Raw genomic sequence first — 14286 nt, 5'->3', positions numbered from 1 at the left:
ATTCCTTTCTTTATAAAAAGTTATCGGCCTCTACGGGAACCTAACAATTATAACTAATTATGGAAATCTACACGTCATACTATAATGTACTTCGAATCTTTGAGTTTCCAAAACAGAATTTCATCATATAAAAATAATCCTATGCAGTCTATTAAAAAGAAATTGACAACCCCAAAATGCACGATGTTGCTCCCTGTGTAGAGTCTCATTTGAAATTCAGTATCCATTGAAAGGAAATGCATATCCATCACCTTTATGTGGCTTTATGAATGGTGGCTCTCCTATACCACAAAGGCCTATAATCTCATACAGTGATACTCATATTCAGGGTCAGTTGACTCTTAACAGAAAACCCAAAAGGAAAGTTTGAACGATTAAGAAACTTGATGCTGGTTAAAGCATTTTAGACAAAGGAAAATTATCAAATATCATGTGCAGCATAACTCATGAGATTTGATATATCTAAAAAATACACAGGTTTAGAAGTAGGCACTTAATTTACCAATGCAAGGGCCTCTACATCTCTCTCCCCAGTACCAGTTCAAACTACTGCCCCAGTTTAGAGGAAAAAAACTTGAAATTCACGTACCTGCTTATCTAATTAATGTCTTCAGGCTTCAGGTCTTGCTGTCTCCAGCTCCCTCTCTTGTTTCACTCCTTTTTGTAAAAGGCCAGAAATGCACTTTCTCCCTCTGCACTCATATCCCTCACTTACCAAAATCCCATAGTTAAGCACTCAGTGCGCCTTCACGCGATTTATGTTGTGCATCTGGCAAACCTTCTACATTTATGCCAGTCAGTGAGTTGGGTCAGACACTGCTGCCTAGGACACCAGTTCCAGCTAGCTATCTAATTAACTAACTACAGCTGTCTCCAGCTGTGAGTTGGTTTACCACTAAGACTGAAAGAAAGTACAATTTACTGTTGGAGTTAAATGCAAAATGCAAACTTAACTAGATTTTAGAAAGAGATCAACCCTTAAGATTTTTCCAAGTGACGGAGTCTTAGGAGTTAAGCATTTAGTCTCAAGGCACACCTTTGTGCGACTTACCTTTCAGATTATTTCAAGATATAACGAATTCCAGGCATGCGGCGGGGTCATTCATGCATGATTAAATATAAAATACTTTGCTGGGGGGAAAGCTTTAAATGATTTCCAACATAGTCTACTCATGACAAACTTTAGATGCAACTGCTTGTTTAAAAGTTGCATCTGCTGCAAAAAATATTATCAACTATCAGTTAAGACTGAACTACTCTCTGGAATTGAGAGAGTAGCTGTGTCACAAAGCTTTGTAATTGCATGACTATGTAGTTTACGGGAGTCCAAAGAAGAAATTTTTTGTCATGTAAGTTGTGATTCTGTCAAGATACACCATGGGCTATGGCTCCACCACTACAGTACTTGAAGGCTGGGAGCTTGTAAAATAAAGGGATGGTCTCTTCAGCACCTTCCCACTCACTTCAACCTGTTTCCCATTTACAATGTGCGGGGGAGGTCCACCCTTAGGCCTACTGAAACCCTTATGTGGCCAATTAGTGACCTCATTCTGCCTCCCCTGCTTTTTTATGTGCAGCAGGGAAAGGCGGAAGCAAGGTGGGTAGCCTCACAGCTTTCACTGTGGGCAAGGGGGAGTACCTACCACTTACCCAACACTCGCCCCCCAACTTTAAGCCTCTCCCCCTGGCCCTCCCTCTCTGGCCCCTTCACCACTCCTAGCCAGGCCTGTCAAAAGTACTGGACTTACCACTGATTCATGGCTCCATGACTCTTCCTCCTCGTGGACAGCCTGTAGTTTCAGCAGCAGCCACCACTCGATCCTGGTGCTGCTGGGATTAGAGCCTGCCGGCAAATCTGATTGACTGCCAGCTCTCTAGGGTGGAGGTTCCTCTCAAATGGGGTTGTAAGTCCCACTCTGAAACAGTTAAGGTTTCTCCAAGTGCAATATCGCTGCAGGGCAGCCAGATTTTGAGTCAGCAGGCTCAAGGCCAACTTTTCCAATGGGGGAGGTGGTGGTGGTGGAGGGGTAGTGCAGGGCTTACCAATACACATATATACCAATCTTTAATCTGATGTTTTGAATATGGTTCAAAATGTGAATCAAAAATATATATGTCGCCACATAGAACCCAGCACCATATTTCAGAATCTTATGAAAAGCTGAATAAACTGTTAAAACTTACTAAATTTTGCCATACGCTTTTACAACTGGTCCTTAGCTGTACAAAAGTTTTGGTAAAAAATGTTTTCCAATAAAAAATTTGCAATGTAAATTAAGTATTAGTTGCATTAATATAGTCTCTTCTTTCAATTTATTATTTCTAAAAGGCACACGGAGGTTTCTAAGCTTCTGAAATCCCATTCCGCCTGATCCTACTTCATTCCCTATCACTTCTCCCACACATTGTTAAGTTTCTCTGCTCCCAGCCTGTTGATAAAATGTACAATATGTACAATAAAATGTTTAAGTCTTAGAATGTCACTTTCAGCTATTTGGTTTATCAACTAAAAAACCCTATGTAAAACAATCCTCTTGCTCTATATCCATTTGCCTACAGTTAAACAGGTTCATTTATGTGTTCGGATTGTCTAATTGGAACCTTTAAACAATTTAATGTGAATTAACATTAAACACCATTTAATTCAATGGTGTTGTAATCTACTTTCAAATATAATTCTCTACATTCCTCGGTTCTTGAGCCTCTAAAGTACATGCAAATAAGGAATCATCCAAACTCCAGGGAATGGCATTAAATGGACCATGTTGGTCAAGTGGACCGTGCTGAGAGTGTATTTCAAGTCTTTTATCAGAATGCAACAGAGACAGTAAGCTAATATGAGGAATTAATGAAGCATATTTGCATTTATATAGTGTCCCATCAAGTTGAATGTCTCAAAGGTGCTCAAAAGACACAATGAATCACCTTTATGTGGAGTGAAATTCATACAAATGAGAAACTACAAATGCTTTAGCTTATGAATAAAACTGAGGGCCAGGAAGTAAGCAGAAGATGGATTATATTCAAAGAATGAGAAACAGAATACTTTTTTGTCTTATTTGTTCAATCTCCGCACACAAACTAATGAGGCCAATTCAGCACAGAATTCCACTGAAAACAAATGAGCCTCAAGTGCAAGATCAAAAAAGCAGAGGTTTGTAAAAGCTTGAGAATTACATCACCATTTAGCTGCTTTGGAATTATGTATGACTCCTTCAGGATATGTTTCAGATGACTATGACAAATTTTAACTCCTTCCACTCCACCAAGGAAGAGCATTGGAAATAGTTTTGAATCAAGTCCCTATTTGGGTAGGTGAATAGATAGTGATTGAATAGAAAGCAAAGAGACAGTAGTGAAGAAAAACAAGTCTTTCCCCTCTCGAGCAGTAATTCACTGATGCCTAATGTTTCCTCTGGCACACAAGCACCAAAGTACTTTTTATCCACCCCCCCACCACCCCCCCCCACCCCCAACACCCAACCCCCCCCCCCAACCCCCCCAACCCCGTCCTCCCCCGCCCCCACCCCCAACCCCCGTCCTCCCCTTCCCTCCATCCCCACACATGCACATCACACAAAGTGGCAGGATTTTTTAAAAAAAAGTTTACCTGGTATCTCAAAGTACCGAAGAATAACTTCAGGAGTTTTCACCTCCCCTGCTACATTTTTGGCCATGCATTGGTAGACACCTTGGTCATCCTCTTGAGTATTCTGGATCATTAAAGTGCCATCATCCAGTAGGTTTAAGCGCGGGTTGTACTTCATATCTAAGGCATTGCTGTAAGGGAACAAAAGCATCCATCACCAAGCAATTGCAAACTGAAATAAGGTTTTTAAAATAGTGGGATTTAAAGGATTCTAAACATTTTGGTGTTAAAAAGAAACACACGATATGTGTTCACAATGATTCTAAATCTCCTTTGTGACTATATCTGTACCAAGTGCACTAGCTGATAACCATCATTACAGATGTTAATTGAATTATGCACAATGAACAAGCTCAGGAGAGGTCATGTTTAAAAAGTAACTATCAAAGGGAAACAATTTATTCAATTATTTTTCATTCCTTTTAATTAGCAACATTTCCTCTCTAGGCAAAATTGGAGGATTACAAGCGCTGCTTGGTAGGCTTTTTTGATCCACATTCAAAACATCAGGTTAAAGATTGGTATATATTTGAAATAATTTTGAAATACAAGTAATATAGCAGATTTAGCAGATCACACAAGTGGGATTGAAATAATTACAACATATTTGGCTGAATAACTGTCACATATGTAAACACAAAATTATACCACATTTTATTTGTTTGTCATTTTCTATCTATGCCAGGAAGTACCATGGTAAAGGGAGGAACTTGGCCTTGGGGTTTTTATTTGCCACTGAATGGAGTACACCAACTCCTTTAATGAAATAAAATTCCATGACTTTTCCATCACCAAATTGAAATATTTCATGACCATTTATTCTTCCAAATACATCATGAACTCTGGTATTTGTAGCTTTACATAAATATTGGAAGCTCGCATTGTGTGTCAGTTATCCAATCGCCTCAATTTCTCAAGATTATTTTGTTCTGTAGAATTTCTGTTTTCCATGAAAAGTACTTATGAGGTCTATTTACCTGCACTGGATTCAGGACATGCGAAGAAAAGCAAATGATTATGGAGAGGGGGAAGTAGATGTTAGAAAAACATTGGAAAAGGTTGGAATTAGGGCCAAAGTCATAAAGACTCATCCCTGACTTCATAAAATTTCATGACTTTTGGAATGAGTCTGGGCACTTTTTTTGGAAATTTCCATAACTTTTCCAGGCCTTCCAGGTTTTCCATGACCCATGGGAATCTTGTGTACAGGAAAGTCCAAGATTACCACTAGCCTGATACCCCAGAGGTCTTAAGCCCACATCAAAAAAGGTCTTGCGCTTTTAAAGTGCCTTATCACACTTTCAGGACACACCAACATGCTTTACAGTCAATGGATTCCCTTTGAAGTACAGTTACTATTGTTTTACAGAAGCCAATTTCTACTCATTTTTGTTGGTTGAAAGAGTTGGCCAAAATACTAGGAGAGCTTGAACTTTGAAAAAAGTGCCAAAGGATCTTATACATACATGAGTATGCAAAATGGTGATGTAATTCACAAGCTTTTACAAATCTCTGCATTTCTGATCTTGTACTTTAAGCTCATTTGTTTTCAGTGCAATTCAGCGCTGAATTGGCCTTGATTACCATCTGATTTGAAAGATTGCTGCCTCCAGCAATGTGGAAGTTCCTCAGTGCTACACTGAACTGTTGGGTTAGATTATGTGCTGAAATCTGTATTGGAGCTTAAATCCACAGACTTCACTCTTTAGGTAAGGGTGCTATCAATTGATCAAACTTGACACTCGTTTATTTGAGATCAATTCTCTTGAGGATTGGAAAAGAGCCAAATCTTATTTGGCACAATGGAAAGACAATATTCTGAAGTTTAGCCAAAATAGCAGCAGAGTTTCATTTGTTTCATCTATTTCCAGGTCCCTTGTTTTATACTACCCACAATACTGAATTTGAGCACAGATTTAATTTCCTGCACACAAACAAGGGCTTGAACTGCAATGCCAATTGAACAAAATGCATTATCAAGACTTTTTAAACTGCCTTTATATCTTATATGAAAATAACCCATTTTTCATCCTTCACCATATGGGAAATGAAGATTACTTGGTTATCATGTCATTATCAAAACGGACCATATTTCGAGTGGTTTCCCCATGGTAAGTGGCAGCTGCTTATATTGAAATATCAGTAGTATCCGACAAAGAAGGTCAGCTATTACTGCTCTGCCAGGCTTCATAAAATAATGGGAGGAGCATTTACACAGTTGAGGCAACCCAACCTCTGGAACTTTTAGCTCCAACCACAGTGTACACGAGTGGGATTACGACTGAGCTGTTTTGCACACCGTAATTTTAGGCTTTAGTTTTTGCATTTTATTCTAATAACCTTGGAAACAAAAATGTTGTACATAAACTTACTTGTTACGTAGCCATATTATTTCAGGTTTTGGATTACCCTCAGCTCTACAGGTAAAGTACACGGTGTTCCCAGATGTTACATCTGCGTCCTGTGGCTGTGTTGTAATTCGTGGTTTCTCTACGTAAATTGAGAACTAATTTTAAAATAGATTCCAACAGCAACTAAGGAAAAAGAGCATTTTGCATATTCATATTTATTCTAACATAGCTTGCTGTGTCTGATCTGAGTTCATCATCCTATATTACACTATTGGTGAAATATTTTGGTTACAAGTCAGCATAATAGAAGCCAACAACAAAAAAAAAATCAAAGCTTATAAATTTAAAGCCGCAGAGTGTATACATAGGCCACTGTGAAATCTTAGCACTGTTAAAAAGTTCAAAGCTTACAGTCCCACCAGTTAACTGTGATAAAATACCAACTTTTCCCAGTGTTACTTTAAAATAAAAACAAGGCAAGGATTAAAATCAAAGCAGCTTGAGGTTCGGAGAAAAGGCTGGTTGCCAACAATCCATTTGATGATGTGGATAACACTGAAAACTCACAACCAATCTCTGTGCCTTTAGTAGAGCAAAATTTATAAGGAGACGGTGCAACATATGGGAGAACAAACATGTTACGTTAAATAGTGAAAAGTGGTCTGTGCCCATGATTCTCAGCACCATTGATTTGTCATCTTGTTTGCATTATTGTAGGGCAAGCCAGAGGCCACTGCTTCACAGAAGAGGAAATGAGGCAGAATCCAGAAGAAATCCAACAAGTTGCATTTACATAGGACCTTTTACATAGAAAAACATCCTGAGGCACTTCATGGAACTTATTCACATTTTGAGTGTATATCTAGCCAGAAAGATGACCAGCTGCTCACTTGCAACAAGTTCACAAAACATGATACTTAAGAGCCACTAGCTCAGTCTAAAACATGCTATTTGCCCCCTAACACTCCATTCCTCTGACCGTGGTCTTATTGGCCCTACTCTTCATGTTACTAGTGGTTGAACCTTCAGGTCCCTGGGTCCTAGCCACTGCAACCCCTCCCTTAAATTTCTCTTTTTAAAGCTTCTCAAAATCCATCTCTTTGATTAAGCTTCTGGACACCCCTCCTAACCTTGCCCTTCCTGACTCAATATCCATTTTCCTTATGCTTACCTGTATAGTGTCTTTGAATGTTCCTACAGTAAAGATGGCATATGAGTGCAAGTAGAACAAGGGTCTGCAGAACTGCTTTACTATCAGTAAGTTAGAATTGCTATTAAAGTGACTGCCATATGTAACTAAAAACTTTGATCACAACAACCAGCTTGTTCTCAAGAAGCTCACTATGAGAGGGATCTTGGCAGCAATACATTACAAAAATGCACATTCAAAAGCTAAATCAATCCTATACTGAAGACCAGTAATTTAACACCTGGACAGCAATGTGATCTATATTGGGCTTGACCAAGCTGAAACTCACCACAGTTAAATTCTTCTGGTGTAACTGTGGCAACGGACCTTCCCTGTAGCCTTTTGGGATACTCACAGGTAGCTGCTGCTTGTGTGTTACCAGATTCAGCATACTGCTGCAGCATCTCAGCCAACCACATTAGATCACAGTTACAATTCAGGCTATTTGAGTCCAATCTCCTATTAAAAAGAAGTATCTTCCAGTGAAGGCAAACTGATATTTTAACTGCATTTCTTTGTATATATTGCTTAATAGTTTTTTTTTTAAAAAGCACCAGTTCTTGAAAATTATTTGTAAGCAAAACTAAAATATACACACACATACATACAATATGGTATAAGACCATTTTACTTCATCAGTAGATTTATGTGAAGTCTTCAATATAAAAGCAACATTTTCAGGATTGCAAAACAAATTGGAATTTAAAGGGGCTTTTTGAGAAATGTTGAAGTTTGCCAAATCAAAATTCATTTTAAAAAATGAGAGAAGTATGTGAGAAACACTCCACTACAGTAACTCTACAGGGTATTTGAAAACCAACTGCATTATTTACAGTTACCAGTCAAATACATTGGGTTAGTTATCCTGTTCCTGACTGCCTGGATGCAGTGAATATAGGAAACTGGGATGGGGTAAATCACAGGTATGTAAAGGAACCCACCTGATTTTTCATCCACTTAGACTAACATATAAAAAAAATTGTGGGACTTCTCTTATGAATCTGCACTGTCAAAGATCTAATTTTCCTCTCTATGCTGCGCCCCAGGAAGGTCCATGCATCCAGACACAGGCACAGGAAACTCTACTCCAGTTATCTCTCAGTTTGATGCAATGCACATATGGATTTATGTGAATACCTTCAATCTTCAAGTTCCCTCTTTGAGAAAATAACTGGACTTGCACTCCACATCTTATGTATACTATTAGCACTGATCAAATGTAAAGCTTGCTTGTACTGTACTGCTCCATTAATCCCCAACCCTCCCTTCCCCACCTCCCCATAAAGAAAGCTAGTTTCTCCTACTTACAGTCTTTTCATGGACTCTAACTGACTGAACGTTCTTGGTAAAATCTGCGACAATCTATTGTTGTGCAAAAAACTGTAAAAGAAAATAAAATATCCAAACATCATTTTTCTGTGGACCTATTGCATTAAAAACATTTGTTCATTTTAAATGAATGAATCCACTATCTAGCAGTAATGGGTCAATCAATAACCATTTTGAAATATGAAGACATCCTATTACTTGTTTTTAAAATTCAAGTAAATAATTAAAGAAAATGAACAGGTGAAGTAAGTTGTGCCCAAATACCTGCTTCATGGACCAAAAATAAAGCTGAATTTTGATAAAGCAGTTCTGTTGGTAGTTGCCAATTTTTAAAAACTCTTAGAAAAGTCTTCACAAGAAGTTGATGTACACATTTTGCTGCATCTTCATCACTTTGTTCAGTTCATAACAAATGACAGTATGGTAACTTAGACAGTAATCCAAGTAAGCAGTGTTCAGAATGAGCAGACATGTAGGGCATCCAGCTGTTGCATTGGGATATTGCTCAATTACCTCAACAACTTACTTGACAAAAGCCTAGCTTTAGGGTGCACCAAAGGGTACAGCTGGAGCTTAGCTAAAACATTGACAAGCTTCCCACTGTCCAATGGACCACCATGTCCATTAGGGCATCAGCTTACAGAGTTTCAAGAGACAATTGTGAAGAATTCGAGTGGCGAATTTACAGGTTGACTCCCCCAGGTCCCTTCAGTAAACCAGCTAACTGATTAATACCCAAGAAGCAACTTAACTCCAATCTTCCAGTGCCAGCTTCGAGTCAACTCAGTACCAAAGAGATTGACATATGTCACTTCTCTCTCATGCTCCTGCCAGCCATTAGTTCATCCTTCAGACAACTGATAACACGGTTTGAACTTCTCACTCGATGGAGATTAGATATCAAAAACTCTATTCAAGCACTAGGGCAAAAAGCAAACTTTGCTATAAAATGCAGCGTGTTGTAAATATCCTTTTGACCAAGCACAGCCACACAGCAGATTGAATAGTGATTCCATCATTAGCTTGGCAGACAGCAACCTAATTACTGCAGGCCTGAACCGTAGCATTGGTGTTGTTCTCACTACCTGCAAACGTTTCTCTTGCCGAAAGACCAATCTATCTTATAGCTCGGCTCTAGATCTCATACATGGGCCAAACGAAGGTGGATTATGATATGAACTACAAAGAGGGCCTATTTGAACACACAGCGTACGGACTGCAAATTTAGTCTGCATTAAAACATCACTGCCATTGAAGACAGGAAACATCTCAGCACTTTTCTGCATTTTTCAATATGGCTCCAAAGAACAGTGCCCAGGCTGAAGTTGATATCTATCTGAAGTTTTAAATATTCATAGCATCTTAATTACTAGCCCACCTCAATAAATGCATTGTTAAATTAAACCGCCCATCTCATAATTGACTACTGTGTACATTTGTGTGCTTGTGTACATGTATGTATAAATACATTTTTAAAATATATTATTTACATACACCCACATCCACACCTCCCAAAAGAGAAAAAGGTCACACCTATTTTTTTTAAACATAAAGCAAGTATCACTGTAGATTTCTGGCAGTTGACAGAACTACCAACTACAGTTGTGGTTGAAATAGCATTACTAATTTTTCAGCCTTTAAAGTCAATCCCTAACTAGTAATCAGGGCTGCAACTGAAGTATGTCATTGATAACACAGCTGTTCAGGTTGCAATCAAAGATGTTCATGGGGCTTTCACACGCATGTATGGGAAAACTCTTGGTCCCTTGAAAGCTGAATGAATTTTTAGTACTCTAATAAGCATTTTATCGTAAATCACGGTAATAGAGCAGCATGTTTCAAAGTTAGTTCTTGGCTGTCAAAAATACAATAAAAGGTTTGCTTAATTTTTAAGGGCTGAAACACAAAATATACGACATGCCTGAAGTTTAAAGAGGGGTTCACTTAAAAGGTATTAACAGTGGTACAGCTTTCATAATTTTCCCTTTTATTTTTGCAATTTTCCTCCTTTCCAATCATATAATGGTGACCCTCTTTCATTACAAGAATCAGCCTCTAATTGACAGCCACCAACATAAATGCTGTCTTGTACTGCTCCAAAGACCATGGTTCCACCTCACAGGCAGCCAGGTGAATGAGGTTTGTACTCAACCCTTGGAACGGGGGTGGGGGGCAGCCAGGTGACTGAGGCTGGCACTCAACTTTGGTGGGGCAGCCAAGAGAGAACACCAGTAACAAGTTAGAAATGAACTTGAGTTATTTGGGAGTTAATACTGTTATAGCTACTCCATTTACTCTAACTACTCTTTCAACTTAACAGTAAATTTCTAAGTCTGTCATTTCCAATACCCCTGAACTGGCATCATTTTACAGTCAGGGATTTCTGGCTTGGCTGTCAATACCCTTTAAAGCTTTTCGCAAGAGGTTACCTATTAAATGCTTTAGGAAATTGTAGCACTCACAGTCTTTCAAGCTTTGGAAGATCACTGAAGGATTCCGGTTCTAAAGATTCTATTTGATTGAAGTGGAGATACCTATTTATAAAAAACAGAAAATCCAGTTTACATTCAAACTCTTAATTGACAAAAAATAAGTATTGTAGCATAGTTTATTTTACCATTTGCGAATTGTTAATAGCCATATGATTTACATATTGAAATTTGGGTTTATTTATAAGTTTGAATTAAGAGAAGATTAAAGCTACATAACACAGGGAAAAAGTTTTGTTAAATTCAAGTATTGTCTGTAAAATTAAATACGCTTAAATTGACCAAAAAGAAGTGAACACTGCCTCTTAGCTCAGCTCCAACCTAAAAGATAGAATGCTGTAAACTCTTCTCTTCATTTAAATGAAACAAAGCAAATATAAACTTTACCAATGCTCTGATTTTGCATTTTGCAGAAACAGCATTTATTTTCTTTGCACTTTCAATACAACCCTTCAAATCACCACTTCCGAAGCACAAATTGTTTCATTATAAACAATAAACTTCACTGCTTATACTCAAAACAAAGTGCTACACTTTAGAGAAGTGCTATACATGAACACTTCAATACCCCAATGTCTGGCAATCTAATTTTACTAGAGACAGGACCACAAAGGATTCATTCCATGATCTGCCGTTCCCAGCAGACAACAAACTCGCAGCGAGCACACCTCAGGAAATTACGGGTATGTACCCAGTGTTATCCTACACACTAAAATTAATTGATAGAAAATGAAAGATTGTATCTGTAATTTCCTAAAAAATGTGTTACAGGAGCACCATTCCATGCTGGCAGCACTGGATCATGAACTCACCTTTCTGTCTCAATTAGTGACCATCAATCTTGAATAAGGATATCCGGCATCACCATTATGCAAGCTACCTAACACTTGTGTTGCAAATAGGTAAATAAATGGTCCATTGTTTAGAAGTGTTAATGCACCCACACTTACCTCAAATTCACATTTGATAATGGGGTTCAGTAGTACAGAGGGTTAACATATCATCACGTGTTGGGGTTGAACACATCCCAAAATTCTACAACAAAAGGCTTCTTTCAGTTCACCCTCCTGGCTCTCGGAATCACAGAGTGCAGAAGAGGCCCTTCGGCCCATCGAGTCTGCGCCAAAATGTGAGAAACACCTGACCTATCTACCTAATCCCATTTACCAGCACTTGGTCCATAGCCTTGAATGTTATGATGTGCCAAGTGCTCATCCAGGTACTTTTTAAAGGATGTGAGGCAACCCACCTCCACCACCCTCCCAAGCAGCGCATTCCAGACCATCACCACCCTCTGGGTAAAAAATTTTTCCTCACATCCCCCCTAAACCTTCTGCCCCTCACCTTGAAGTTATGTCCCCTTGTGACTGACCCTTCAACTAAGGGGAACAGCTGCTCCCTGTCCATGCCCGTCATAATCTTGTACACCTCGATCAGGTTGCCCCTCAGTCTTCTCTGCTCCAACAAAAACAACCCAAGTCTATCCAACCTCTCTTCATAACTTAAATGTTTCATCCCAGGCAACATCCTGGTGAATCTCCTCTGCACCCCCTCCAGTGCAATCACATCCTTCCTATAATGTGGCCACCAGAACTGCACACAATACTCCAGCTGTGGCCTCACCAAGGTTCTATACAACTCCAACATGACCTCCCTACTTTTGTAATCTATGCCTTGATTGATAAAGGCAAGTGTCCCATGTGCCTTTTTCACCACTCCACTAACGTGCCCCTCCGCCTTCAGAGATCTATGAACACACACGCCAAGTTCCCTTTGTTCCTCAGAACTTCCCAGTGCCATGCTGTTCATTGAGTACTTCCTTATCAAATTACTCCTTCCAAAGTGTATCACCTCACACTTTCCAGGGTTAAATTCCATCTGCCATTTATCTGCCCATTTGACCATCCTGTCTATATCTTCCTGTAGCCCAAGACACTCAACTTCACTGTTAACCACCCGGCCAATCTTTGTGTCATCCGCAAACTTACTAATCCTACCCCTCACATAGTCATCTATGTCGTTTATATAAATGACGAATAACAGGGGGCCCAGCACAGATACAACAGTGAGTAACTAAGTTGCACTGCAGGGGGATTCCAGCTTTGATTCCTGGTCTGTCAAGAGGGGGGAGCAAAAAGACAAGTGGTAGTTGTAGGGGATTCTATAATTAGGGGAATTGATAGCTTCCTTTGTAAGCAGGATCGAGAGTTCCGCATGGTATGTTGCCTGCCCAGTGCCAGGGTGAGGGACATCTCTGACCGGCTTGAAAGGGAGGGGGAGGATCCAGTTGTTGTGGTCCACGTTGGGACAAAGAACATAGGCAAGACTAGGAAAGAGGACCTGTTTGGGGATTATCAGGAACTAGGAACTAAATTAAATAACAGGTCCTCAAGGGTTATAATCTCCGGATTACTACCCGAGCCACGTGCAAATTGGCATAGGGACGCGAGAATAAGGGAAGTAAACACGTGGCTAAAGGAGTGGTGCGGGAAAGAGGGGTTCCATTTCGTGGGGCACTGGCATCAGTACTGGAACAGGAGGGATCTGTACCGTTGGGACGGTCTCTACCTGAACCGATCTGGGACTAATGTTCTAGCGAAAAGGGTAAATAGGGTGGTCAACAGGACTTTAAACTAGAAAGTGGGGGGGAAGGAAGGGTAAAATTCCAAGAAGTATGACTAATGGGAAACAAAGCAGCAGGTTAGTGTGTGGGGGGGGTGGATTCAACTTCATGGAACATTATGAAAAAACTGAAAAGAAAGCAGAGCCCAGGAGAGGCTATTAAAGTCTCCAGAACACAAAATAGGACAGAGTGTTTGGAAAGGGCTAGGAATCTAACTTCAAGCACATCAGATAAAGGGACGACAATGAGAAAGGGGACGGGAAATACAGGACTGAAGGTGTTGTATCTGAATGCACGCAGTATATGAAATAAGGTAAATGAGCTTGTAGCGTAGGTTGAAAATGGCAGGTATGATGTGGTGGGCATCACGGAGACATGGCTACAAGGGGATCAGGACTGGGAGCTAAATATCCAAGGATATACATCCTAACGAAAAGATAGGCAGGTTGGCAGGGTTGGTAGGGTTGCTTTGTTAGTAAGAAACGAAATTAAATCGATAGCAAGAAATGATGTAGGGTCAGATGATGTAGAATCTGTGTGGGTAGAGTTGAGGAACCGCAAAGGTAAAAAAACCATAATGGGAGTTATGTACAGGCCTCCGAACAGTAGTCAGGATGTGGGGCACAAGATACACCAGGAGATAGAAAATGTGTGTA

General features: G+C 39.6%; 1 protein-coding gene across 4 annotated transcripts in view; it reads right to left on the bottom strand.

The window, feature by feature from the left end:
• LOC144680647 (peroxidasin homolog) overlaps positions 1-14286 on the bottom strand; it is a 242312-nt gene that overhangs the window by 56954 nt on the left and 171072 nt on the right. For 3 of the 4 annotated variants that reach the window (XM_078541867.1, XM_078541868.1, XM_078541869.1), the window contains 5 exons: positions 10981-11052; positions 8498-8569; positions 7479-7648; positions 6022-6139; positions 3611-3780 (listed from right to left, as the gene is read on the bottom strand). In XM_078541867.1, coding sequence (XP_078397993.1) covers positions 3611-3780; positions 6022-6139; positions 7479-7648; positions 8498-8569; positions 10981-11052 — 602 coding nt within the window. Of the gene's footprint in view, positions 1-3610; positions 3781-6021; positions 6140-7478; positions 7649-8497; positions 8570-10980; positions 11053-14286 lie in introns of those variants that run through there. The other variant, XM_078541870.1, reaches the window with a different exon arrangement.

Source organism: Cetorhinus maximus, chromosome 5, assembly GCF_964194155.1.
Source record: "Cetorhinus maximus chromosome 5, sCetMax3.hap1.1, whole genome shotgun sequence".
Classification (NCBI taxonomy): Eukaryota; Metazoa; Chordata; class Chondrichthyes; order Lamniformes; family Cetorhinidae; genus Cetorhinus; species Cetorhinus maximus.
The sequence above is the reverse complement of the archived record's forward strand: the minus strand, read 5'-3'. Positions and strand labels throughout refer to the sequence as shown.